The 27,931-nt window shown below is 41.9% G+C and overlaps 1 protein-coding gene across 1 annotated transcript in view; it reads right to left on the bottom strand.

The window, feature by feature from the left end:
* ABTB2 (ankyrin repeat and BTB domain containing 2) overlaps positions 1 to 20,088 on the bottom strand; it is a 137,883-nt gene extending 117,795 nt beyond the window's left edge. The window contains exon 1 of the mRNA XM_005154176.3: positions 18,926 to 20,088. Coding sequence (XP_005154233.2) covers positions 18,926 to 19,790 — 865 coding nt within the window. The 5' untranslated portion in view covers positions 19,791 to 20,088. The remainder of the gene's footprint in view (positions 1 to 18,925) is intronic.
* Positions 20,089 to 27,931: the final 7,843 nt, after the last annotated feature.

Below are 27,931 nucleotides of genomic sequence, written 5' to 3'. Positions count from 1 at the left end.
GGGCAGAAGCAGACCTCACAGCCAGACTTCAAAGTCTTGGTTTTGAAGTAGTCTGAATAGTTAAAATACTGATAGTCTCATACACTGCAGTAACATTGACACTATGGCTCTGATGCAGTGGACACCTAAAGGAGTTTGCAAGCATGTAATAATATTCAACTATGACACATGGTCTTTTTGGAGAGGTTTGTTGGTTTCTTTCTGTTTGGGATTTTTTTTAAATCTTAAAACATCAGAAAGTTTTGACTGCACAAAGGGCTACAAAGGAACTCAAGAACTGCTGCTTGTCGTAACAAGAAGCGCACTCTCTAGTGATGAAATCATTTCTCTCTGGAGACTCCTTAGAGCAAGTGATGCTTGAGTTTCCTGCTCTGGCAGAAAGAAAATCCTGCATTAGAAGCTTCTCTTTTCCCAATCTTGTTTGTCACGCACAAAGCCACAATCTCACTCACCACAGTCTGTCAAGCCCAGGACTTCAGCAACCCCAGGACACATCTTTCTCTGCTGGAGAGTGCAGCAGTGGTTACAAGTGGCCAGCCTGGACCCAATCAAGCTGGGCTCATTCTTGCTGTTGTTAGAGCGTTGTCATATGGCACTTCATCTTCCCATGCTTACTTCTGTCCAACTGTGCTGCAAATTCTCTCGCCTACAGATGATGCCTAATAAAGTGTTGGCATTCAAGCCAGGCCTAGCAAGCTCCAAAGGCAGGGTTTCTGGGTGTTTCTCCAGTACAAACACCAGCTCAAAGATCAGGCAATGTTAACATACAATGTGAGATATTCTGTAAGTGACAGGACATGACAGACACTGACATCTATGAACGTATGGTCACAAGGCAATGCAACATGCTTGCTTGAGAAGTTCTTTTATTCACTGAACTTCAGATACCTTACAAAAGGTTCAAGGCATCATTAGCTTCATTTAATACCCAAATTAAAAAGAGGCAGAGAGAGAAAAATCACATGGCCAGAAGTTATAAAACAGCTCAGCATCACAGAGAAGCCAAGTTTTTAGAAACCAGACAGGACTCAGAAGACCCAGGATTGCCAAGTGCTTTGGAAAGCATCCTGATTGCTACCTCCTCCTTGCCACACTTCTGCCTCTTCATCCCTGGAGCTCTGCCACTGCTTCCCTGCACTCTGCCTGGGCAGAATTCAACAGCAGTTTCTAACCAGAAAGGCCCTCTCCACACTCGCGGCAGAGAGGAGAGCAGATCACATAATATACAGCACTATGTTATGTAGACAGCATTTATCAGGCAGAATGATAACAAGCAGAGAAAGCAGGGCTGATATTGGGGTCCAGATTATTTAATATCTTTGCAAACTGCCTCAGCAAGTTTATGGGCTTGCTGTTTTAGACTCCTCATTTCAAGAGAGACATGCATAAAGTACAGAGAGACAAGCAAGGGGTTTCTACCTGGAAGTGATCAGGGATCTGCAGAGCACAGCTTAAAGGGAGCGTGTGGGGGAGCTGGGTTTGTACAGGCTGGCTATGAGGGTGTCAAAGGCCAACTTAAAAGAAGCCTACGACTATTTGAAGGGTTGCTACTAAAATTACGGAGTCAAATTCTTCTCAGGAGCAACACATGGTGCACCAAGGGCACAGCACCAAGCACTGGCTTAGGAGTCTCAGGCTGGATGTTAGAAGCCAAAAAATGAGCAGGTTGTTCAGAGAGGCTGGAGGATCAACCACACAGATACTTCCAAGATTCAGAGACTCAAAGCTATGGCTTACCTGGCCTAGTTCTGGCTATGCAGCCATGGGTGGGAGGTTGGACTAGACCTCCAAGAGCTTCTCCTAGCCAGCATTTCAGTTATTTTAATGTGATCATGTAGTTATTCTATACAGTCAAGGTTTCCAGTTCCCAAAATAGCCATTTATATTCCTCCTCCCACCCTTTCTTCGGTCTAATTCATAAGCTCACAGTACTCTCACAATGAATGAATCAAAAATACTTAACAAAAACCTCTAAACCCCCCAAAACAGCAGTGAACTATTAGCCGATGCAACCTTCATGATGTCAGTGGGGATGCTGAATATAACTGCACATACTCATGACATTAAAGGAGAAAAGCCCACAGGATATATCTAAGAAAGGAATGAAGTGTTACATATGAAGTGCTGCTTTTTGTCTTAGCTTGTTGTAAATGGAGGAAAAGACAGAGGCAAAGGGAAGGAGAAAGCACATAATTCACCACCCATAAAAATAAACCTAATTCTCATTAAAGGCCTGAACACTCTGAGCTGAAGCAAATACTTAAGCAACACTTAATGCCTTCAACACCACTGCCTGCTCCCTCTGAATGTGGTTACCAAAGAGTGGCTGATTACTCGTATTAGGAAGTTAAGGCCAAAGAATAATGTCTTCCAAAGCAGCCAACTGGGAAAAGAACTATCTGCGAACAGCTGTGTGATTACAGCACAACAGTTGTGGGAAAGCAGTACAGCAAGGTCAGATTCTGATCCATTACATCACTGTCTATTGAAACAAGCTCTATTGCAGACACAAGCCATTATAGATGTAAAATAAACCCAGAGTCCAGTGCACAAGCTGTAGGACAGGCAGCAGAACTCAGCTCATGAGCACAGCTACATGAATGCCATTACTCTAAGAAAATTATCACTGCTTTGCTCTCGACCTCAGCTATTCACTGTGCCAAGCCATGTGTATTTTAAGAGAAGACAGAATTCAGATCCCAAGAGATCTCATTCTGGTTCACCTCATATGCTCCTACTGGCTGTTATATCCAATTATGATTGCTAGCTTTATGAACTTATATATATTAAAGAACACCATAAAACTGACTGCACCCTCCCAATAAAATGAAAATGCTGGTTGAGCACCTTCCTTGAAAGTGAATGAAAGCCTGATCTTGTGGTTATGTTTTGGTTTGCAGAAACAGACCATTGTATTATGCTCCTATGTAATCATAGAGCAGGTTTCTAACCAAATCACTCAATCTTTTGGAGAAGTCATCTACTGACCCCTTCTTCCATCTCAAAGCTAATCTAGGCTTTAATGGTGGACCCATTTATTCACAGTACACAGTTACCATGATTATAATATAAGCTCTCCTGATACACCCCTGGCAGTGTTCAAGGCCAGTCTGGATGGGGTTTGGAGAAACCTGATCTAATGGAAGGAGTCCCCATCCATGGCAGGGGGTTGGAAGTAGGTGAGCTCCAATGACCCTTCCAACTCAAAATATTCTGTGATTCTATGGTACCATTAGGACTGCACAGGGGATATATAGGCAGTATATAAGAAAGACTGGGAATTTAAGAGCCTAAATAAGTTCTGTTGTAAGATGAATGTTGGGATTTTTGAGGGGAGGAGAGATGGAGAAGTTGGTTTGTTTCTTTTTCTTCCCCTCCTGGAAGACTTCCTGCAAGTGAGGCCTTTCGTGTTGGCAAGGACTGAACAAAGAGAAGCAGCCAGGATCCCAGGACAAAAATTTACACATAGCAACCATGGAACAAGATGAGAGTTAATAACAGCAGCTCTTTATTTGTGGAGGTATTTATATGCCCTTCCTCTACTCTTAAAAATAACTATAAGGAGAGCCAATACTTAACAAAAGTCCATTTTGGTTTTGCTCCCTATTATAACTTAATTTCTTAACCTGTAGATCTGAATACATATTGCTTAGCATCCCTGGCATTCTGAAATGAACAAAAGATACAATACATTTTTAATAATGCATGGAGGTCAAGCTAAGAGATTAATGGGTTCTTTAATGTGTTACGCTGATTTTGCTCCAAAACAAGCAGCTGCTTTATATGAACTGCTTCATTTCTCTCCAACAGCAAAAAATAGAAGAAATCACTCCCACAAGAGTCCTTTAAGGCTCATGCTGTTCATCACATACCATGCACAGAAAGTAACCTGCTGTCCCTGAGCAACAGAGAAGTGTCCTCAGATGAACCACTCCTATACAATGAATACTGTACATTTTTACCAATTCTCATGAGCAAGCTCTTCTTTAACTGTTAAGAAAAGACTAAGGTTAAGAAAGCAATGGATTCTTGATTCATATCCATAGTCAGACCCAAAAGTCAAATTAGAATTTCTCAGTTCCTAAAGACTTGGGGATGTTAGTCAATGAGAAACTGAACATAAGCCATCTTCAGCATGCGCTTACAGCCCAGAAACCAGCCATATCCTGAGCTGCATCAAAAGAAGCATGACTAGCAGGTCAAAGGAGGTGATCCTGCTCCTTTGCTCTCATGAGACCCCACTTGGATTACTGTGTGCAGTTCTGGTGTCCCCAGCATAAGGAGCACACGGAGCTGTTGGAGCAAGTCCAGAGGAGGCCATGAGGATGATCAGGGGCTGGAGCACCTCCTGTATGGAGGCAGGCTGAGAAAGTTGGGACTGTTCAGCCTGGAGAAAAGAAAGTTGCATAGAGACCTCAGAGCAGCTTTACAGTATCTGAAGGGGGCCTACAAAGATACCAAAGAGGGACTCTTTATCAGGAATTGTAGTGATAGGACAAAGGGTAACAGTTTCAAACTGAAACAGAGGAAGTTTAGATTGGATATAAGGAAGAAATTCTTTATTGTGAGGGTGGTGAGGCACTGGTATGGGTTGCCCAAAGAAGCAGTAAATGCTCCATCCCTGGCAGTACTCAAGGCCAGGCTGGACAGAGTCTTGAGCAAATAGGTCTCGTGGAATGTGTCTCTGCCTATAGTACAGGGTTAGAACTAGCTAATCATAAGCTCCTTTCCAACCATACCCTATGATTCTAGAAGTCACTCTGGGTGACAAAGTCAGATGAAGCCATCCCATGCAAGCTTCATGAATATCTTTAAGCAAGAAATCTTATATCTCCCCCCAAGTGACTTGACAACAAAAGATCTCCTACCTCTAAGCAAAACACAGATTGAAAATACAGTGACAGTAGTTTCTCATAATTGTGGAATATCAGAACCCACAACAGATCATTCAAATCAGCCTTACTCAATCACTCCAGCATTTCTTTGTTATGTACTCTCATCAGAGAGATACTTGGCAGTGTTCACATGTAAATCAGCAGCAGCTTTTTGGATCACCTCTTTTAATGTCGAATCAGCTCAAACTTTGCAGAATGCTGATGTTTCACTAGAATGCCTTTCAGAAACACAATGCTCTGCTGAAGACTGGGGCAGATGGTTTGGCTGAGACCCTTTGCAATTTGAGAATTGTCTCCAGTCACATTTTATTTAAAATAAAAAATAAAAATTAAGTCCTTTTGAGCTTATATTGCACCTGTAAAAAGCAGCAGTTGCTGGAAAATATGGGGTCATGAAATAGACTGAAAATCATTGATCTTACCCCTAGGGTTAAATGCTACCTCAGGTATTTGATTTCTAAATGGGATTAATTGGTAGCTTCAAGTCTCGTTCTTGGCAGATACATCACCACTGCATCCAGCAATATTTGGCACTGAAACATAAAGATTTCACCTTACTCCTGTTCGCAGCTCTGTTCTTCCATGCAGCTGAAAAGAGACTACAAACAGAACTAAGGCAAGAGGGAAGGAGTTCTTACAGCCAAATAAAAGCTATGGTTGGAAAACTCCCGGAGAACAAACCAGTTCCCTTCAGTCAGAATGAAAAACCACAGATAAGCCTGTCAGAAAAAGTTTTAGTTCAGGTTTTGCCACAAGAACTTTGCTGAGCTCCTATTCTGTCAGCCCAGAACATGCCACTAGCGTGACACTTGGAGTTATTTTGCTCTTATTTCTTAGTTAAGAAGCATCTTCTCTATAAAAAGTCAATTAGAAACTGATGGGGAAACTATTCTCACCCATCCTCTGTCAAGGGGGCATAAATGGACCAGTTGTACACTACTCTTCAGACACACTGGAAGCTTTGCAAACAGCACAGATCACTACCTGCAGATTACTTTGTTTACTCTCTATTTGAAAGGTAAGAAACTGTTTGCTCTCCAAGTCACCCCAGTATTCCCCGTTTCAACTTGTAGTTCAAAGAAAATACATGGAATACTCTGACCCTATGGTGCTAGAAAGCGATCGAGCTCCACTAACTGAAAACCATCTGCATCCTTGTCTCTTGACAGACCTGACACAGCTTCCTAGGGCTATACACTGAGCTCCATATGTTTGACTAGTCCACAGAACCCAGGCCTTGTGCCCTAAGCCAAAGCTCTGAGTGGTGGCAAGTCCAGGGAAAGACACATTTGACATGCCAAGACAAAACTCCATGCGGTTACTTCATGTGTGCCAGGGGCCTGATTCTCCACTAATTTACTCTTCTTTCAGACCAGCATGGCTAATTCAGTGAGGGTTGAATCAGGCCCCTCGTATATAAATGGATCATTTGAAGTGATGCATGTTACTTTACATGGAAAAAATTCAAGCTTTAAAAAAAAGAAGGCATATAAAATATAAAAGGACATTTAAAGTGCGCGCGCGCAAACACTTGAGCCAGTTTCACTCTGTGTTGCCTGTTCAGCAGAACAGATAGTCTGTTCTCTGCCTTGCTTTTAACTGCAAACCTTATACTAGCTGTGTGTATTTTGGACCCTTTCCCATCCTACCATGATTTCCTGTCTGAGTCTGCAGCCCATGGCAACAGCAGAAAATTGGAGTGCAGGCTTTGCAGATGGTGGTAGGCCAAATGCCCTGTGCCAATTTAGGATCTTCTTCCATAACATATGTATTATCTTGGCTCTATGGCAAGAGTTACCTTCATGCTAATAAATCCGATTCATTTTAATGTATAAATTGCGCTTGCCTTGGGGAAGCTCTGGCTTTCTGCAGTGAACATAAAAAACCACAATCACACCCCCTTACGCATACAGCATCGTGCTATAAAAGGAAAATGATGTTCTGAACGGCTGTCAAGGTAGAAGAAAATTCACACTGTTTTATCACCCAATTCCAGCAGGTCACAGGTCACTGGGAATATTCAAAACCAAAGCAAAACAGTCCCCTCCCCAAATGTATTGATGTGCAGCACATACATCATCCCACAAAATAACCTAGGCTGAAAGTGGCGTTTCCACATGTCAGCAACAAAAATATGAGACCAGAGATTATACACGCAGGAAAAAGGTTCCAGAAATAATTCCAGGGTTGCTTTCCTTTGGGAAATGTAGTGTTCAACATGAATCTTCCTTGTGTGGCTTTAATAAGAGACTCTGCATCTGGCACTGCCCTGAGAGAATGGGGGGGGGGGGGGAGGGGGGGGTGTGTTATGGGGGAAGGACACACCTTTTTCATGGAATAATAAGAACAAGAACATGCCAGTCACCCACATCACACTCATTGGTGCAGCTACAAAACTACCTCCATGTACAGATGCTTTAAATCCCACCTGCCTCCCAGCACACACGACAAGACATCCAGTTTTTCCATGCAGTTAATAGTCACCATCAAAGCTTCTCCCACCCCAAGGCGTAAAGCCCTTAAGTTTATTACAAAGTACTAAAACAAAACTTCCTCAAACATGTGGACTCAATCCAAGTGATTTCAGAGGAAAAGCCCAGGCAACTGCTTCAGAAAAAAAACCCAGTCTTTTCTGAGAAGCAAAATCATTTCTTTGTTATTGTAAGGAATTACAGACTAAAAAACCATCAGCCACTGCTTTATTCCATAATGAAACATTCTGGTCTCTCAACACTGGTCAATAAACAACTACATTCCCCCCCCCCCCCTTTGAGCCTAGTTCACAATTCTGATTCATTCTCTAGACTTTTTGCCTTTCTCTTCTTCTACCTACACCATAAACAAACCTGGATACTGATTAAAACCCCAATAAACCTAATGGAAATGATTCCTTTCAGTCCAGCAAGATGAAGCTTTCAGGTAAGCAGCACTTCTCCCATGGATCCTGAGCTTGCTTTCAGTCACGGTTCATTGGCATTTCCTACTTGATGATCCCACTGTCATCACCCTCAAGCATCTTCTAAGTTCAAGCAAAAGTGAAACTCAAGTCAAAATTGCCAACCATATTGCAGAACTTTTGATAACACTTCTTGAAAAGCAGAATAGTAGAGAGCCCATAGACAAGCTTTAGAAGTCTTTATATATTGACACAGAGTGATATGGCTTATTAAAAGCAATAAAGGTGGTATGTCTTGGTTGCTACTATTAAGAGTTTTCCATCTTGCCTCCACTCTAAGCTCAACTATCACTTCAGTGAAAGCATCCAAAGACACCTTATAAATTTGACGTAAGTACCAGAAACCATACTAAGACCATGATGAAGCTGTATCAGTTCAGCTCCAGAGCCACTTTTATGATCTCTAGACTAAACAAAACTGCCAGTGCAAGTTGAGCACAAAGCAGGGTGGGGGGTGGAGGGAAGATATCATTCAAACCAAAGAGCAGAAATTCAATGAGCAATTAAGCAGAAATTATAGCCACCCCCACAGAGGAAGTACATTATGTTGTATTATTACAACACCCATCCCCAAGGTTTTGGTTAGATCTGTGGTATTATCTCAGGAAATAGCCCAAAAAATGAAAGAGATGAAAAGGAAACCTCTCGACCACTTTTGAGGCAGAAAGATGAGCTCTTCCGAGAACAAACTCACAGGTTGCACCAGGCCATTAAATGTTTCTTGTGACTTGCGTTACTGATTCTTCTCAAATTTAGTACAGAACAAAATACTCCAAAAAGACAACTCTGAAGTCATGATCCAGCTTCTGGTGCACAAAGGGGTGCTTTCCACTTCCACATGTGTGTTTCCACCACAGGAACACCTCTCCTGCTCCTCATAAGCCTTAGCAGTGTCCTCACACCACCTCCTCATGCATGAGAGAATGCCAAAGATACGCACTGGTTCAGGTTAAAAGAATCTGCAGGATCATCAGTGGATCATCCAAGTGGAATCAAAGTTTAAGATGAGCAAGCTGCCTAAAAGCAACTAGAAAAGTGGGGTTTTGCTTTCACCTACTCCCATATTAAGACAGGCTGAGAAAGTTGGGGCTGTTCAGCCTGGAGAAGAAAAGCCTCATGGAGACCTCAGAGAAGCTTCCAGTACCTGAAAGAGCACCTACAAAGGTGCTGGGGAGGGACTCTTCATCAGGGAATGTAGTGACAGGACAAGGGGTGATGGGTTCAGACTGAAACAGGGGAGATTTAGGTTACATACAAGGAAGAAATTCTTTACTATGAGGGTGGTGAGTTACTGGCACAGGTTGCTAAAATGAGTGTTCACAATCAAGTCAGATGGGGCTTGGAGCAACCCGGCCTAGTGAAAGGTGTTCCTGCCCATGGCAGGGGGCTGGAACTAGATGATTTTAAGCCCCTTCCAACCCAAACTATTCCATGATTCTATGATTCTACTAGTTTTGACATGAGTCTGTGCTGCATCAAGTATTGGGCAGTCATTTAAATAAAGCAAACAAAAACATCAAAACCCCAAAAGTTTGAAGAATATGAGGTGAAACTGGCCTAATTCCCTGCTTTAGATGCTTGCCAACATTCAGCTTTTGCCCTTCCGCTGCAATAGTAACGTGCTTTATTCACAAGCAAGAAAATGTAAATATTAGAAGAAAATCTTTTCACTGTCATCTTGGAACTAAGCAGGAAAAGACAGAATTATATAGGATCAAGAAAATACTAGATAATTACGCCTCTGCATGTTTATCTTCTTAATGTCCAAGTCCCAGCATAAACACACAGTCATATTTTCTTCTTTATTCTCCAGGTCCCAAGCAACAAAGTGCAGATTGGGCTAGGAATGAGAAGTAACAGAAGTACCCAACATGGACCCTAACAGTATAAACACTAAAGAATGGGACAAGCAGATTATGTTTTCCATAATGTTCCTTTCCTCTCATCCCCAAAATACAATAAACAACCGTTCCTTTGATCTTTCAAAGCCCCAGAGCAAATTTATCAGTTGTTATAAATCTATATGCATGAACTGAAAAGCTGGCCTGAAATGTTTATTTGGCTTCAGTTCTTAGTCTGCAGCCCATGATTATTCCACAAATAACTCTTAACTTGAGCATGTTGGTGTTGCTACACAAAAACTACAGGAATTACTTAAGCACATTTTCCACAGTTTTTCCCTTTTTTTTGCTTATGTCAAGGCTTTTCTATTTTTTGGACAGAGAGAGCCAAATGAGGTCTCCTAATGAATGTTGTGACCCTCTAACACTACAAAGTGTCCTGTTGGTCACTTAGAAACTTCTCTTCATTATTATTTTATATTAAATAAAATAAAGCAAAAAATAATCAGGGCTTAGACTTCATGTTCACAAACTTATCAAATGGCTGAGTTGTTAGCTGTGCACAAGATAAGCAAACAAACTGAGATGCAGATTCTCAGTGTAATATAGCATAGGTAGTGTAGGAAGAAAGCCCACATGAAATATATCCATGCGTACTTCCCCAAGATGGCTGAGAAGATGGTTTGCCTTCTTCTGTCCCTGTCACCCCACAGCCTGAAAGTGCTTCACACAGATGACTGAATGAACCCTTGCAGCATCCTCCAGAAGCTACTATTTTGCTCAATTCAGATGTGAAGCAGGATAAGTGCTCAGTAAACATCAAACAAGTGCCAAGGAAGAAATGGTCCAGGCATAATAATTAAACAACCAGAACAAGATGGACAAGTGCTCAGGCTCACAACTGACCTGAGTTGCCTCGGTCAAACCTGTATGATGAACACCAGACAGTTTTTGCTTGCTCAACAGGAAGAAGGTAAGCACGTTCACAGCAACCCCAGTGACCTGGTTTAGTGATTCTCACAGGTTAAAGTCCACAAACTCATCTCTCTTGCATGTATTTCAAAGAACTGTTTCATGTTAAGATCGCAGTAAAGACCAATCCAAACAACTGCCTCCTAGAAGACCACCACAAAAACCTTCAGCTGGACTATAGTTAAAGAAATCACATCATTAAGTAATAGGCCTTGAGCAGATGAGGAGGAAGTTTACAGTTGTAGGGGACTTTCATCTGCAAGTAAGACAGAAGCAAGTAGGTTTTGATAGAAAAGGACTTTCTAGCTCAGACTCCATTTAACTTGAATTGAAAGGACTGATTCTCAGTTTCCACTGCTGAAGACAGCAGCAGTTACAGCTTACCCTTCCCTCACAAGTTCCTTTCACACTATTAATTCTATCCCATGTATACCATGCTCACAAAAGCTGCCACCACCACCCTAGCAGGCGGCAGACAGACACTGTAATTACAGGGTGACAAGCAACCCTGAGCCATGCCCTGCCCACAGCTGGCCTGTCCCATTCCTGGTCTCTCCTTGCTCCAGTTGCCAAGCGTACCAAGTTACACCCACTGTAGCCAAACCTTTCCCAGGGACCAGAATGAGCTCACAGCTCCAGCTTGGTTTGTGACCTAAGTCAGAAGGCAAGTTTGGATGTGTTTGGGTGAAAGGAACAAACCTTTCAGCATCTGTGCACTGTGCACCCTTCCTCTGTCTATTACTGCTTTCCTGTGATAAGGCCAACAAGACAACTCCATTTAAAAGGTTCTCCTCAGTTCAGAAATGTACAACTTCGAATCCTTAAATTGACTTAGATGCCTCAACAAGGTCCAACAGTTTGGTTTTAACGTAGCTCTTGTTCTGTAGAGGAAGGAATCGGTTCTGTTGAAATATTTTTGTCCCAATTTGTAAATTAAGAAAACATGAAGCCACCCATTGTACTGGTTTTGCCATTGCCTCAGGCTTACTTTGATTTAACCAAATGCCACGTTAGGCAGTTAAGTTCAAAACAACATGTAAATGAATCCTATTAAAACAAAAGCAGCATCAGAAATTATTTTGTTCATAAGCTTGAATTATCTTAGTTCAATTGGAGCAAATGGACATTCTCTTCTGCTGACTGCTGGTGGAGTTGAATTTAGTCAATGGGAGAAGTTTTTCTTAATGTCCAGAGTGTGAAATTGCAAAGTCCTGAGCCTGGAACAATGTGAAAATGTTTAGAAACAGAGACCACATATACTGCCTTGAAAACTTAGTACTGACTAAATGCAAAATGAAGGCTAAAATGTAAACGAAGGATTCTTTTGATCTTGTTTCTAAACATGAAGAATAAAGACTGCAGAGAGATTTGCTGGGCATTGTCAGTATCTAGTGGGTTTACTGTGTTTAGAAGCCTTTGTCTCTTCGTTTGAATTCTGCTGGCACAATGGACACTGCTCAAGATAAACACCTGTTCATGTTTCAGTTCGCTGAAAGAAAGGACAACATATTGACTTGGGGAAGATCATAGGATTAATATAATCTTTAGCCTTATTTTTGCATTTTACAGAATCACAGAATGGTTTGGGTTGGAAAGGACCTTAAGATCATATGGTTCCAAACCGCCTGCCATGGGCAGGGTCACCTCACACTAGACCATGTCACCAAAGGCACTGTCCAGCCTGTGCTTGAACACCACCAGGGATAGAGCATTTACCAGTTGTCTCAGCAACCTGTTTCAGGGCCTCACCACCCTCACAGTGAAGAACTTCATAGAATCATAGAATAGTTAGGGTTGGAAAGGACCTTAAGATCATCCAGTTCCAATCCCCTGCAAGGGCAGGGACACCCCACACTAAACCATGGCACCCAAGGCTCTGCCCAACCTGGCCGTGAACACTGCTAGGGATGGAGCATTCACAACTTCCTCGGGCAACCCATTCCAGTGCCTCACCACCCTTACAGTAAAGAACTTCTTCCTTATCTCCAACCTGAACTTCCCCTGTTTAAATTTAAACCCATCACTCCTTGACTTATCACGACAGTCCCTGATGAAGAGTCCCTTTCCAGCACTCATGTAGCTCCCTTCAGACACTAAAGGAGGCTCAGGGCGAAGTCTCCAAGCAGCTTCTCTTCTCCAGGCTCAACTGGCCAATGTTCTCAGCCTATCTTCATACAGGAGGTGCTCCAGTCCCTGATCATCCTCATTGCCTCCTCTGGACTTGTTCCAACAGTTCCATGTCCTTTTTATGTTGAGGACACCAGAAATGCACAGTGCTCTATGTGGGGTCTCATGAGAGCAGAGTAGAGGGGCAGGATCACCTCCTTCGACCTGCTGGTCACACTCTTTTTGATTATCGCGAAGATCTTGGGATTAAGCTCCCAAGCAGGCACTTTTGAGCTTCAGTTCTTTCCAAAGTTATTTAAATGCTTGAGTCCTAAGCCCACGAGTGAATTTTATAGTCTATTTTAAGTAAGCATTTCCAGTAGTTTACTTAGATTTCATACAGAGGGCTTTATAAGATTAAACATTTCCCTTGCAGTGTTGCATACCCATATGCTACAATACCAAGCTACAGAAAGGGACAAAAAACCCGAATCAGATAAGGAAGGAAGCTCTAAACGGACCATTAACTGAACCAATTGAATCATATCAGGTACATCAACAGAAATAAATCATTACAACATGAGAACATGACAACAACATTACTACCCAAACAAGATTTTTCACTGTAAAGAAATCTGTCATCTCAACCCCATTATTGAAACATAGTTTATTCAAAATTCACTGCCACTCTATGGTACTATTGCAGTTAGCTTTGGAATAGCCCCAAATTAGGTAGGATTTAAGATTTCAAACCAACTAGAATATATACAACATCCATGCACTGTCTCAGTAAAGAAGGGGCTATCTGTAAAGCTTGAGATGAGCTAGGGAAGCTCAACAACAACCAGATCAGATGAGTTCAGGCTTCAAATCACATAAGAAATGAGATGTGGTACACAGGAAAAATCTCCACTCTGGTGGCTAGGTTCAGAAAAGTCAGCCTGAAAAATGAATGAATAAATAAATATTAAAACCCCAAAACCCTGCTAGAACTTAGAGTTTTACATACCAAGGATAAAATTCTGACCTGGCCTCCACTGTATGTGTTCTGTTCAAAACCCCTGCATCAGCATTAATAACAGACTCCAGCCTTGACACAACAGGTCACAGACTTTTCTCTGCAAGAGGTTCCTTCTTCACAGGCCTAACTCCACAGTTTCACAGGGTTAAGTCATCAGTGATATTCCACTTGAAATCCAAATATCAGCATTTGCTACTAATGGCTATACACTGAAGGAGTTTCAGCACTTCACCTTAACCAACTGAAAGGACACAAATTCTATTGCCATGGTGTAATATCAGCAATTTGAAGGCATTTAAGGCAGCATTATAGCTTCATTAATGAAGTTTTCCCTTACGATCACTAAAGAAAACATATATACACACATAAAGCCCACTATGAGGGGGATGGGATGAGGGAAGCATTTTAGCTTTACTTGATCTACCATTTAACATAAGCAAGATGAATATCTGCAGATGTTTGTATTTCTAATTGTGCACCTAGTGGTTTGCCTTTGTAGGAGATGTGAACATGTATATACAAGCACAAATATTTAGGTTTAAAGAATTTGTCCCTGTAGGTTTGTGGATATAAATCTAAACCCTTGAACACGTAGGAGTAGAAGCACACAAGATATGCTGGGGGTACATTTGCAGAGGTGAACGAAGCCATAGTTTAAATGGGATCAGAGCTATAAGCGGCTCATCTCACATGGAAACCTGCACGTAGGTCTATCAGCCCTGCCCAGGAATTCCCAGAAAGCAATATTGCTTCAAATGACAGCTTCAGATATGCCAACACAGAAGACAGAGGCACTTGTTTAGTATATGGTTTTAAATGATTCACAAACCATCTGTGGCACTGCTGTATTTGCCTTCTATTTCTACTCCACTTGGTTTATTGATTGCATTTGCAGTTCTCTTCCCTAAAATGCCCCCCTTCTAACATGCAGTTTTTCTCCTGAATAGTTGTGGAGCTGATAGCTTATTAAAATTGATGAGGCTCTTTATGAGCACACCAGTTTGTTCAGTTCAGATAACAAAAGGACAGTCTAAGTTATTGAAATGCCATACATTTTTTTCCCCCATGCTGGATTTCAGTACAGTACCATGACTACACTGAAATAATCATTTCAGATCATTTTGGTAATTAGAAAAATGACTTTTTAGAATGGCACAGTTTAAAAATCCTCAGTATTAAAAAAAAAAACACAGATGCAAATTTTAACCTCTATTAGTGAGAAATAGAAGAGAAAATGGGATTAGGTTGTGATACTAAATCCAAAGTCCACACTTGATAGGGTGTGCCACAGTGTGTAGTGTCAGAGAAGAAAATTCATCCCTGGTCTAATTTTATAGGGTTTGAATCATTCCCTCCCACCATGAGTAAAGATCACACATTCGCCCTCAACCTCTCTCTAAGAAAAATGCCTCAAGACACAAATAGAGCTTATTTCAGCCTCTGTTTCTACAAACAAACAGAGGCTGGATTAGTTTGTCCACACAGAACTTCAAGTTTTTCAGGTAAGAACATGAAGAAACAGTGCTATCAAGTTAAATTCTTCCTCCCCCCTCCTTTTCTTTCCTCCCCACAAACACATCTGTCAACACTTACATCTACAGAGCACCAGGATGTGCTGATGCATTAAATAGCCCAGCAGGTGAACTGGCTGTCACAGGAGTGTTTGGCAATAACCCCATAGTTAAGTACAATGTAAGTGCTGCAGTTAATAGGGCAGTAACATCAGAAAGGATTTGCAGTGCTGACAGTTCAGATCCTAACACCAAACACAGGAACATCAAGCAAAAGAATCACATTCACAAATTAAGTTTGTATTTTTCCTCATCTCCCAGTAAACATTTTAAATGAATAGGCTATTTCAAATTAGCATGTCTCAAAATCCTGTGAAACTACCAAATGCATTATCTACTTTAGCTGTATCAAAGCAATACACATCATGTATCTCCATATACTTAAAACATGCATTCCAATTTATAGGACTTTGTTTTTTACCTTCCAGTGGCTATGTTGTTCTGTAGCTGCTCATCATTTTTGCTGATGTTGTTTCATTTTCTTTCGAGCTTTGCATCGCATTATTTTTGCAACATCTCACCTAGACCCTGTCTAAAACCACTTTAGTCCTGGAGGCATTAACACACCCAGAGAGCTTTACAGAACTCCTTAGGGCCACAAGCTCAGATGATGTTCCATCATCTCAGTTCCTTCATCCTTCCCAAGGCAGAGACTAAGTCCCAAGTGTGAAGGCAGAACTCACACTGACAGCAGAAAATGTCTCTTGGAAGCAGCAAACAGTCAATTAAAGAACAGCTTCACACAAAGGGTGAATAAATAAGCCACAGGTTATTATTTACTTGAAAATAATATTAAAATTCCCCTTAAGCATGTAGAGTTTTAAAGTCTGAATCAACACCTGGTGTGTGAAGGGTGAACACATTTGTTGCAATACAGAACATCAAGCTTTCAGCCTCCAAAGCCTTTATAGTAGTGACTGGACTATATGGTCTTGATGGGAGATTAAGTCACTGATTTTATGAAGATTTATATATTTACTTACTGTTTCTTAGATGCCAAAGTAGCACACTATCCTGATCTAATAATGAAAATGATATTCAATAGATCATAATGCCAGAAAGGCCCATTATGATAATCCAGTGCAATATTCTGTGTAGTATGCTGCTGTGGATTTCATCCAGAGATTGCAATGCTTGACTGGAGTTAGAACTTAACCTCTAAGTGCTTTTTATCTCTAACATCAAACTCGGTGCTATAAAACAAAACCCAACAAACACATGCCAAGTTCACAATTTACAAACACTCCATTAAAATTCTCTTACTAGAAAAGACATAAAAATGACAGTAAAGCAAGTTTTCCCTTTCCTTATACTGGAACATAGCCAGTTATTTTACCACTAGATCTACCTCAGATTTAAATTAATGTAAAAGACAAGATCATTTGAAAGCACTGAGAAGCATGATGTGAATGCTCCTCATTTACAATTCCTATGGGGAGAAGAATAAAGAAGTTATTTCAAGCTTTTTTGCATCCAGATAAAACCATTTGTGGTCTTACAACTGCAAGAAAAGCCATTTAGAAGATTCACTGACTTGTGTCAGGTAAAATACTAGTGACAGACTGTCACAGGAGATCACAGGATACCTTCATGTGGGGGTTTATTCAATTTTCAGACTTAAAAAATGCATTCAATTATCGACAGAATTGATCTGCAAGACAGGGACAACAAAAGAGGCAACAGAAGCCAATCCTTCTGTGGCCAGCAACTGCTGGGTATGACACTCCGCAGCCGTTATCGTAACTGACCATTTGGTGGTTTGAATATTTATAACCATTTCCCTGCACTGTCACTCTTGTTCCCATTGAACACCAGCTTCTGTTCAATCACTGCCATTTTCCCAAGATTTCTCTGAAGAAAAAAATGCACTGAGGGACTGACTTCCTCTCCATTTTACACACAGAACCTGTGTGGCAGAAGCAATGAGCAGAGAGGTGCATGTTTTACTATACAGAACAACACCATGTTACTCCAGCTTCCCTAAATAGGGACAAGAGAGGGAACTGAGTCCTCTTTTTGGACCTGGTGACAAGTATTCCCATAGTACATAAAGAATTCTGACAAGTGTTTTGGCAGAGGACAAGTCATCCACATACCTCTATAGTTGCCAGTCTAAGAACTTGTCCTTAAAAAAGTAGATGTCTCCGACTTTGAAAGTTACAGTTACGTCTTGTACCAGTGCCAAGAGCACATCCCAAAGGGCTCTTCACATTTATTCCACATACCTTTAGTAACACTGACAGTAGACTGAGGGCAGATAGAGTGCACGGAGAGGTTTTGCGAGCACCATAAGAGCAGCCATCCTCTTAAACTGTAATTTAAACCTGGCTGACCCATAGGGCCAGCCCCTACACCTATCCACTAATCATCTGCATCACGATGTTACTGCTTTGGTCTGGGATAAGTGCAGGGAATCAATGCACCCAAGTAGAAGTTGAGTCAGCCCTTCTCTGACAAAACATTTCAGTACAATACACCTAAAGTATATTTTTTCCTCAGAGAATCCTCTCCTTTAACTTACTTTTCACCAAGAGTTTATCTTTTGAAGAGGACCAAGCCACTTGGGTTTATGGAGTTAAATCATAAAGGTATTATGCATGGAATATCTGACCGTAACAACGAGGTTACAGCAGCAGTCATGCAGCTGTGTGTGGTGCACAGAAGAGTTTTCTAAATTGAACGTTTCTCCAAGTTTTCCCTGGAAAAAATACAGCACTCCTCAGTGTGACAATGCAAAATAAACAGCGCAGCTCCTGAGCAGAACTGTCATGACTTAAGCCTTCCAAACTGCTCCTCAGTCTCACAGGCAGACGCCAACATTCCTCTATCTGCTTATTTGCTTAACTGTTCAAAAAGGCTGCTTTCTAAACAAATTACAGAGGTAAGTACCTTAATGCCATGTTATTCTCATTACTGAGGCACCAGCCCGCATACTCGCTTTGGCAAGCCAAGCACAGGCTCTTGTTTGTTGCACAAGTGTAATTACAACACAGGTTTCTGCTAAACTAGAAGGAAGTCTAAAGTAACACTTAGGTGTAGTTATGAGTTTTTGCTCAGAAACTGAATTTTACTACCACAAAAAAATTAAATTAATGTTGTTTTCCCTCTCCAGGCTTTTTGTGGGACTAACCTCCTTATATTGAAATTACAGGAGACTCGCTACAATCTAAATTTTGTTTAAAAACAACAGTGGTATTTTCTGAAGAGCTGCTTGTAAAGCAATTTTCATCCAATGGTTACAGAGAAGCGTGTTTACACGCCAGTTAGAGTAAAAATGTTCAAAACAGCAGCTGGGAGAAAGTCAGGAGACATTTGTTAGAACAGGGCTTGGTTTCCCACAGCCTCTGCACCTTTTCTAACTGGTACATCTTAAGAATAAAGCAGGATCCTTCTTGCCTGGTAACACCATCATGTCTACTTTACACACACACACACAAACCACAACCAAGATGCAATTCAGATGAAAAGAAAAATCCCCAACAAACCCCCAAATCCATAGGGATCAATGATCAGCATAAATTTTGCTGGTATGAAGACTAGATATGGTAAAAGCTGGATCTTACCATTGGCGTTTTTCCCACAGATGAGATGCTCATAAGGTTGCAGCACTCCCCAAAGTTCAGCATCATTGTTGATAACCATCTCCAAGATTTCAGCTGAGATCTCCCCTCCTCCACCCTCTGGGCTCTGACTTGCCAAAACCCTAGCTTTAATCTCTTCTACAAGGTTTTCCATGCAGGCTGTTAACGAGATGGCTGCGTATTCATGGATCCTAACTGAGATCCTGGTGTCCACCATCCACCTGAAAAACCTCCCCACTGAGAAGGTGAGGCCACATCTGGCTGATTTACCTTTCCTCAGTCCATCTCCAGCACTCATACTGTACAGAGAGAGAGCCTTGACGGTGGCCAAGACACAGCTTTCTGACAGCGACCAGCTCTGGATGAGCTTGATAGCGCTCTGCACCTCAAACCTGGTGCACTTGGAGTGCATCACGCTGAGCCGCTGAGCTTCCCTGGAGACCCTGATCAAGGCGCGCCTCAGTAACTGCGAGAGCCGCCTGACAGCTTCCTGAGAAAAGGTTCTGGTGTTGCCATCTCCCTTCCCTTTTCGGAGTATTTTTCCAATGTCTTCATCAGTCCAAGGGTATTCCTCTAGATCCGGCAGCTTAGGACACTTGGAAAAGATATCTGCAACCTCGGGGTCTTCCGGCAGAACAGTGTTCACGGTATCCCAGCTGTTATTCCTACTGTTCATGGAGCCCGAGTAGTACCACCAGTTGCCTCTGTGCTGAGAAGAGGTGAAGGCTTGGGAGTTGGACTTGGAAGAGGAGAGACTAAGGGACCTGCAGGAATCCCCTGCCCCATAACCAGAGTCCAAAGTTAAATCCTCCAGGGTCTTCAGAGTAGAGCTGTATATCCCAGCCATAGGAAAGACGGGTTAAGCCAACGACGAAGAGCACGAAAGGTGAGGCTGGCGCAGATCACTCCTGCTCCTACCGACCCAGAGCCACCCGCCACACCAGCGGCGCGGGAGGATTCTCAGCACAGCGGGCAGGAGCCCTCCCCGCACGCCGGCTCCGCCGAGGGCCGGCTACCTCCATCCCGCAGGGACGCTGCGTTCAGCCATCCTCAGGCTCGGTGGGGCGGCAACGGGGAGCGAGAGGCCGCCGGGCAGGGCGCGGGGAGGGCTCAGCGGGACACTTGGCGGCGGCTCCGACTCAACTTCTCCGTCGCAGGTCTGCCGGGCGCCCCGCACGGCCACATGCAAATGAGCTGCGGCGAGAAGAACCAATCACCGACGCTGACCGAGACAGTCTCCGCCAATTAAATTCAAGATGGGCGGGTAATATGCAAATACTACCGTGAGGGGCGGGGCCGGCCGGGCAGTGCCGGGGCTCCGCCGGCTTTGCGGGGCCGGGGGACAACGGGTGTACCGCTGCCGCTGGCCCCGCTGGGCAGCTGGCCGTCCGCCCTGCGCAGCGTTCGGGATGAGCCCACAGCAGGGACCGGGCTCCCCGGGGTGAGGGTCGCGCACGCCTGGCCCCGCGGGGGTCACCGCATGAATGGGGGATTGTGCGGCAGGCCGCGAAGCCGGTGCGCCAGCTGCTGAAAGGAGCCTTTGTGCAGCAGTTTACACAGCCCTGACCTTGAACCGGGAGCTGGGTACGGAACGGAGGTGCCTGGTTTGTTTCTCCCGTCCCTCCGCCCAAGCGCGGGGCCTGCCCGGGCCGAGGGCTCCCCCCTTCGGCTGCACCGGGGAGAAAGGGTGGCGGCGGAGGCAGCAGAAACCTCATTCCAACCCATTAGGTTCTCACGTTCTTCTAGTTCAACCTTTAAATGCAGTTTTCAGACCTTTCTTCAAGAAGTAAACCCTCCAAAGAGCACGAGTCCGCTACTGTCTACTGCCACCCTACCCCGAGAGCTCCCAGGCCCGTCCATGAGCCCCTGGATTACCTTGGCAATAGGTGACAAGAATACAACACGGACAGTGAAGGCAGCCAAGAGCCCACATTATGAAAGCTCAGCCCCACTTCACTCCTCTGTACAGGAAACTGCAGGCACTGCAAAGAGCTGTCATTTAACATATGTTAAACATTGATTTTTTGAACAGCTTTCTTATTTACAAACAGCACTTGACTTTAGGTATGCAAGATACACAGAAGCTTTGTGCCCATTTGCTCCTTGAAATTACATCTGATACTTAAAACCTCGTACTCAGCTGTCTTTAGTTGTATGAGGCCGAAAGACTTCACTTAAACTCGTCTACTTTGTAGCAATAGGCTGATGGTGATGACACAACACAACAGTGAACGCATTAAATGCTTTGACTTTGTTGTTGTGGTGGTTAAAAAGGCACATTTACAAACTCCCGAGGTAAATATTTTACAGTGACACTCAGAGCAGCAGTCTGGTCTCTGTGAAATACTTCCCCTTAACAACTAGTTGCAACAGAGGAAGCAAAAGGGTTGCAACCCCACCAGTCTGGCCTGGAGTGTGGTGCCACCATATGAAGACTGCAGGTAGTGAATGCTGTGAGCAGATCTTTTACTTGTGCACTTGTGTTTACAGGATCAAGCAGCTTCTGCTCATACTAAAAGCCAAAGTGCTTAACAGGCCCTACTAACTCCGCAGTTGACCCTCCAAACTTCTTTTTTTCTTTAACAACTTCTTTTATCTCTCTTAGATCTAAATCCAGCTATAATTCACTGCTCTTTTCACTGCTTTTTCACTGCTTCTGCCCACCAATAGACAGAAATTGTCTATTAAAACCAGACATAACTCTCCCAAAGTCATCCCAAGTTATTTAAAAATTGTAACACCTCAGCACTTCACTTGTGCCCCACTGTCTGTTCAGAAAGAGGTATTTTTATTGCACAACTGTAGTATCTCAGTTGTTCTTTTCCAGATCAAAGCTAACTCTGTTATTTTGTCGTGTTTTTCAGGCTTGTGCTCTATTTTGCAGAGTTTCAAGTCCAACAAAGACAACACATCTGGCAGTACATGGAGTAAATAGTTGCCTGGATGTACAAGAGGCAGTTCCTGCTTCAAAGCACAGAGCTTTGTCCCTGATGCATTTAATCACTACTCCATTTTTCCACTCACATCTGTATTTAATCCTATATATTAGGTACTGGGGACTGCTGCAGACTTCTTAACTGGGACTTCTGTTACATTGCCATGGGCTACCTATCCCTCACACCCAAGCATCTTTCCACTGCCTCCCCAGAACAATGGTATTACTACCTCTTAGTACTACCTGTAAGTTCCTTGGCCACATCTCTAAGATAACACACAGAAGAGTCATCTCTTCATGCTGAACTCTACACAAATGGGAAGGAGGCAGTGAGATCAAGCTCTACCACCTCTTTCTCACTAAAAAGCCTTTGTGAATTCTTTGGGATGCCTCTTTGCCAAAGCTTTTTCTAAAATTCATCCTTAGGATTCATCTCAAGCATAAATTGCCACTGAGAATCACATTGTTGGCCAATGGGAACTTGACGTTATTTGGGAAAACTCCAGTCATGCAACTCCTTGGTATTCCTACAAGTCATTTCTTACTTTTTTCTTTCTCACACCTCTCCCATTCTCCCACACAGTTTGTTATCCCTATCATTCCAAGTAATTTGACAATACAAAAATAATCCAACTGAACAAGCAATGTCTGTTTTCATACTCCCCTCAGGCCACCTTTTCTCACTGTTAGGAGTTACACTACTTCCCATTTGTAGAATTACACATGGAGTATTTCTTTACACAATAACATTTTGTCCAATAAATCCTTCTCTCTTTCTGCTGCAAAGGCCTTTTCCAAAGACAAACAGAAGCCCCCAAGCATGGAAAGGATATTCCTTACTGAAGACTTAAGCTCAAAATCCAAGATATCTAACATAACAAGGACAAAACTGGTGTGGGAGGACAAGGAGCAGACAACAAGGCTTCTCTACGAGCACTTCTCATTTCCATATTCATTACTTTTCTGTGACCAAACAAGCTCATCATGCACTCTGTGCTCTTCAATGATAATTCACTATCTGTATGAGAGAAGTGGAAATAGATAATTTGGTAACACATTTCCAAGAGCAGCGGAAAGAATCATGAGGAGGAAAGAAATAGTTTCTTTATAGGGTTCACTTTCAGAGTAGATGCATATATTAGTAAAAAAACTATAGATTATGCCATGAAAACTGAGTTATATTTTCCACAAAGCAATTACTCTGCTGGGCTAATACAAAATTGCCAACCCAAACACTCAAGATTACAAGATATCAAGGCACTGATAAGAATATCTGAACATTCCCTGATTTATAAGGCATGGGAAGTATTTGGCTCTTTTGTGTATGTTTCAAGTGGGGCCATTAGGGATCAGAAGTTATTTTCATACAATAAAAGTCAACTTTCTATAGACAGATTTCCTCATAATCATTTCTCTCCAAATTAAAGAGTTAAGAAAGTAGAAGACATCAGGAAACTTTTAGGAACACAGGGAAAACAGATAAAGGATGTAACAGTAGAAGTCCCATAACAAACAAAACCACTCAAGAAGCCCCATTTTCCTTCATGTAAAGAATTCTGATACAAATGTTATTCTAAGTGTGACACATTCCAGACTTTGACAGTTTTAAAACTCTAAATTACATCAAAAATAATTAGAATTAAAAAGTAGCAGGATTCTCCAATACGCAAATAGCAACTCAACAAACAGCAAACCCACTTCAGAAAAAAAAAAATCAATCCCTCAGTTTGTTTTTTCAAGGAAATGTAACAGTCAATGTACAGAAATGTAAAGCTCCCTAAACTTTACCTGTACCAAAAACTCCAAATGAATACTTTTGAAAGTCACCTATAACTAATGTTACTTATTTGAACCACAAAGTTCAGTGTGTTCCTAGAAAATAATATTCATATACAGACAATTTAACAGCATCAACACCCTTTAACACCTCATCCCATATGAGCTTATTTTACTCACTTGAAGTAGAGATGACTCAAACTTGTTCAACAGGAAAAAGAAAGGGAAAAAATAACTAACACAACGATCCTCAGCAAACCACTCAAGAAAAGTGTTTTAGTGAAACCAAACCACGGAAGCAGTAACCACTAAGCACCTGGGAGAGGAGCCCTTTCCAAGCCTTATTTACTGCAGCTGTGCTAGTGAGCCTCAACTGTGAAGCAGCCTTCGACATGACCTGCTTCCATGGTTACTGCAGGTGAATCTTGTATCAAGTCTAAATCAAATGCCCCAAAAGATAGGTTTACTGCAGGTAAGAGAACATATCTTGCACATTTTTAAAGCAATGCTGATGGAGAGATAACATACAGCTGGTCTGTTTTGTACATCCAGCAAAGGCCCTCAATCTTTTTGTCTGACTGGAGCTGATGGTCCAGTTCAGCAAGTTATGAAATACTCACTGCTGACCTCACCTCCTACCAAGTAATAACGGAGGTACCAGCTGTATCTATGCTGAAATTAAGCCTTTTTCCAATATAGAACCATAGAATAGTTAGGGTTGGAAAGGACCCAAAGATGATCTAGTTCCAACCCTCCTACTATGGGCAGGGACATCTCACACTTGACCATATCGCCCAAGGCTCTGTCCAGTCTGGCCTTGAACACTGCCAGGGATAGAGCATTTACCACTTTTTTGAGAAACCTGCTCCAGTGCCTCCCCACTCTCACAGTAAAGACCTCCTTCCTTATATCTAACCTGAACTTCCTCTGTTTAAGTTTAAACCCATTATCCCTTGTCCTATCAATATAGTCCCTAATGAAGAGTCCCAATATACAATAAGTCAGCTCCTTCCCCCATTCATTTTGTGCAGAATGGTCTTTTCAAAGTTTCTAATACTTTCAGAATGTCCTCTAATGTTCTCTAACGTAGTTATTTCAAACTGTGTTAATCAGTAATTCGTTGGTAAACTCATTTGATAGCACTAATGAAGATGTTAAAAGAGAATACACAATCTCAAAAAGGTAGAATTTCAGGCCAAGCCTTTTTCTTCAGAAGGCTTAGAAATACTAATATCCCCTGTATAAACTTGCCAGGTATTTAGAACTCACTGAAATCTTCTATGGAGAGCATGGTGAAGAAATCTTCAAGCTTGCTGGTAATGAATAGTGATCTGACCTTCTCCCTGTCTTGGTTTTAGCTATGATCTAGCATAGTCTAAAACCACATCTTGCCATTAAGAATTGCACAGAAATGCTCCTGGCTACTTTCTCTACTCTAATGAAAGTCTAATAAAAGACATTACCTGTTCTTATACAACTTCCCTCATTGACATCCTCAGATTGTAAATTCAAACAGAATTTCTATTTAAAAAAGGTCACTCTTTTTTCAGGAAGGTGAATCTGTTTACCACAGAAAATAAGCACAGATCAGCTTTTCTGTTGTTCGCAATGATCGATAACGTACTACCTCAAAATGATTACTGTCAAGGAGTAAGGGGTCATATCTATCATGACTAATAGCTGTTAAGCAAGACCAAGTAAAATACTTCAATTGCTGAAGATTTTATACAACATCATGCTTCTGACACACATTTTCAGATATGAAAAACATAAGAAACACTGAGAATTCATTAAAATATCCTTTCTACTTTCAAAAGCTGCTTTTTGTAATACACGTAATTAGAGAGGTGAGGAACTTGGAGTGTAATCTCTGTGCATGTGTACAGCAGATTGCTGAGATGAATATAGGAATGGTTTGCTGCTGCTGTGCAGACAGCTTAACTGGCCAACTGTGTTCCTTCAGAAGTCATTCAAAGCAACTAGCTACAAACTGGTCAGCCTCATCTTTACCCAAGGAAAGAAATGGAACAAATAATCCTGGGAACCATTTGCAAACATTCTGAGGACAAAAAAGTGATTTAGAGTAGTCAGAGTTGATTTATGAAAGGGAAATGATACCTGACTAACCTGACAGCCTTCTGTGATGAAATAGCTGGCATGATGGATGAGGGAAGAGCAATTGATGTTTATGTTCACTTCAGCAAGGCTTTCAACACTCCTGAAATGTAACATCCACTGAGGATTGTAACATCCTCATTGGCAAATTGATGAATAATTGCCTAGATAAGTGATCAGGGAGGTAGACTTAAAGTTGATTGACCTTCTGGGCTGAAAGGCTTGTGAGCAGCATCGCAGAGTTGAGCTGGAGGCCAGCTGTCAAGTTTGCAGGTGACAAAAAAAAAGGGGAAGAGTGATTGATGAAGCTGGTGCTGCTATTCAGAGAGCACTCAACAGGCTGAAGAAATTACCAAGCAGTGATCTCATGAAGCTCAACAAAGGTAAGTACCAAGCCTTGCAATCTAGGTAGGAATAACTCCATGTGTCTGGGGGCTGAAGAGGTGGAAAACAACTTCAGATAAGAAGACCCGGGGTTCTGATGGAAAATAAGTTGAATGTGAGCTAGTTGTGTGGAGGGAGGTGATTCTCCCCTCTTCTTTGCACTGATGAGACACATCTAGAGTGCAAAGTCCAGTTCTAGGCTCTTCAGGGCAAGAGAGACATGGGCATACTGAGTTAGGCCGTCAAAGGGACACCAAGAGACTGGAGTTTTTGTCATTTAATGAGAGACTGAGAGAGCTGGGAGTGTTCAGCCTGGAGAAGGTGTCAAAAGTATCTTTGTGTATAAATACCTGATAGGAACAGAGTAAAGAAGGTAGGTTGTTCTTGGTGGTGTCCAGTGAAGGAACAAGAAGCAATAGAACCAAACTGAAATAAAAACCAAATCCATTGAAACATTAAAGCCCCCCAACTTTTTACTGTGAGGGTGGTAAAACACTGGCCCAGGTTGCCAGAGGAGATTGTGGAGTCTCCATCTTTGGAGATATCCAAAACCAGATTGGATGCAGTTATGAACAACCTGCTTTAGCTGACCTTGCTTTGAAGGTTGGACTAGCTGATCTCCAGAGGTGCCTCAACAGTTATGTGACTCTCTGAATCCTGCTTTTTGCACTGTGAGGTTCATGTAGGTGAACTCTTTTGGGCGCAGCTTTCCAAAGTCAGGTCCTCTGCCTATGCTAGGAATCCCTATCTTTATTAGTATTTCTAACACTGCTGCTGAATCCTCTTATCTTCAAATGTTTTCAGTTAGTTTAGTTTTCAGTCTCCCTTAGCTGAGCACAATCTCTCTTAATTCAGTACACATTTTATAGGTAAAGACATCCTTAAATCAAACACTTTCTGAGAATGAAAGTAATATCGAAGATGCTTTCTATGCTTGTTAGATGGAGGAAATAGCCTCCTTCCTCAATAGTTGTTTTATCTATAATGCATTTATTCCATGTTTGTTTTGAAAATGTCTTGAAGCAGGAAACACAAGCAAATCTTGTAATATTTCACCTAATTTGAAATGCATTCTTCAATAAACATTGAAAATTTATGCCCAGAAATTTGGATCTAATATAAAAATACTTCTTCTAAATGCATCAGACAACTGAAAAAGTGTTATAGAAGGCCTTATTTTGGGAGATTCTAGAACTGTGAAAATTATGGAATACATTTGATCCTTTTGTCCTTTGAATAACACAATAAAATGATTGTGATGACAAAGTGTAGAGAAAACTGTCAGAATAAGAAAAACCCTATGAAAAATACATAAAATTCCTGGATGATAACTTGGTACTGTATCAGACTTTCTTAGTCACTAGCAGCAAGGTCTTACCAATGACAGTTAGTGAGGAAATCAGATCAAATGAAGGGGATAGAAGAGTATTTGTTTAATCACATGACATTATTCAAGGCAAATGGTGCACTTAAACTTACCAAGGCCTATTTTCCCACTACTTCTCATTTCAACACTTCCTGTTAATTAACATTTTACAGTGCCTGCATTACCAAAATAGCTGCAAATAATGATGATGTTCTTCAGCATTTAACAGCTATTAATTTACAACATCCAGCTATAAAGTTACAGCAGAATCATAGAATGGTTTGGGTTGGAAAGGATCTTAAGATCATCTAGTTTCAACCCCTCTGCCGTGAGCAGGGACACCTTCCACTAGGATTAAATTTGTCTAGTCACCTAGACATCTAGCTGTGGTATAACACCAGCACTGACAAGT

This window comes from Melopsittacus undulatus, chromosome 4 (assembly GCF_012275295.1).
Source record: "Melopsittacus undulatus isolate bMelUnd1 chromosome 4, bMelUnd1.mat.Z, whole genome shotgun sequence".
In the NCBI taxonomy this organism is placed as follows: Eukaryota; Metazoa; Chordata; class Aves; order Psittaciformes; family Psittaculidae; genus Melopsittacus; species Melopsittacus undulatus.
Note: the sequence above shows the minus strand (reverse complement) of the source record. Positions and strands in the feature narration are given on the sequence as shown.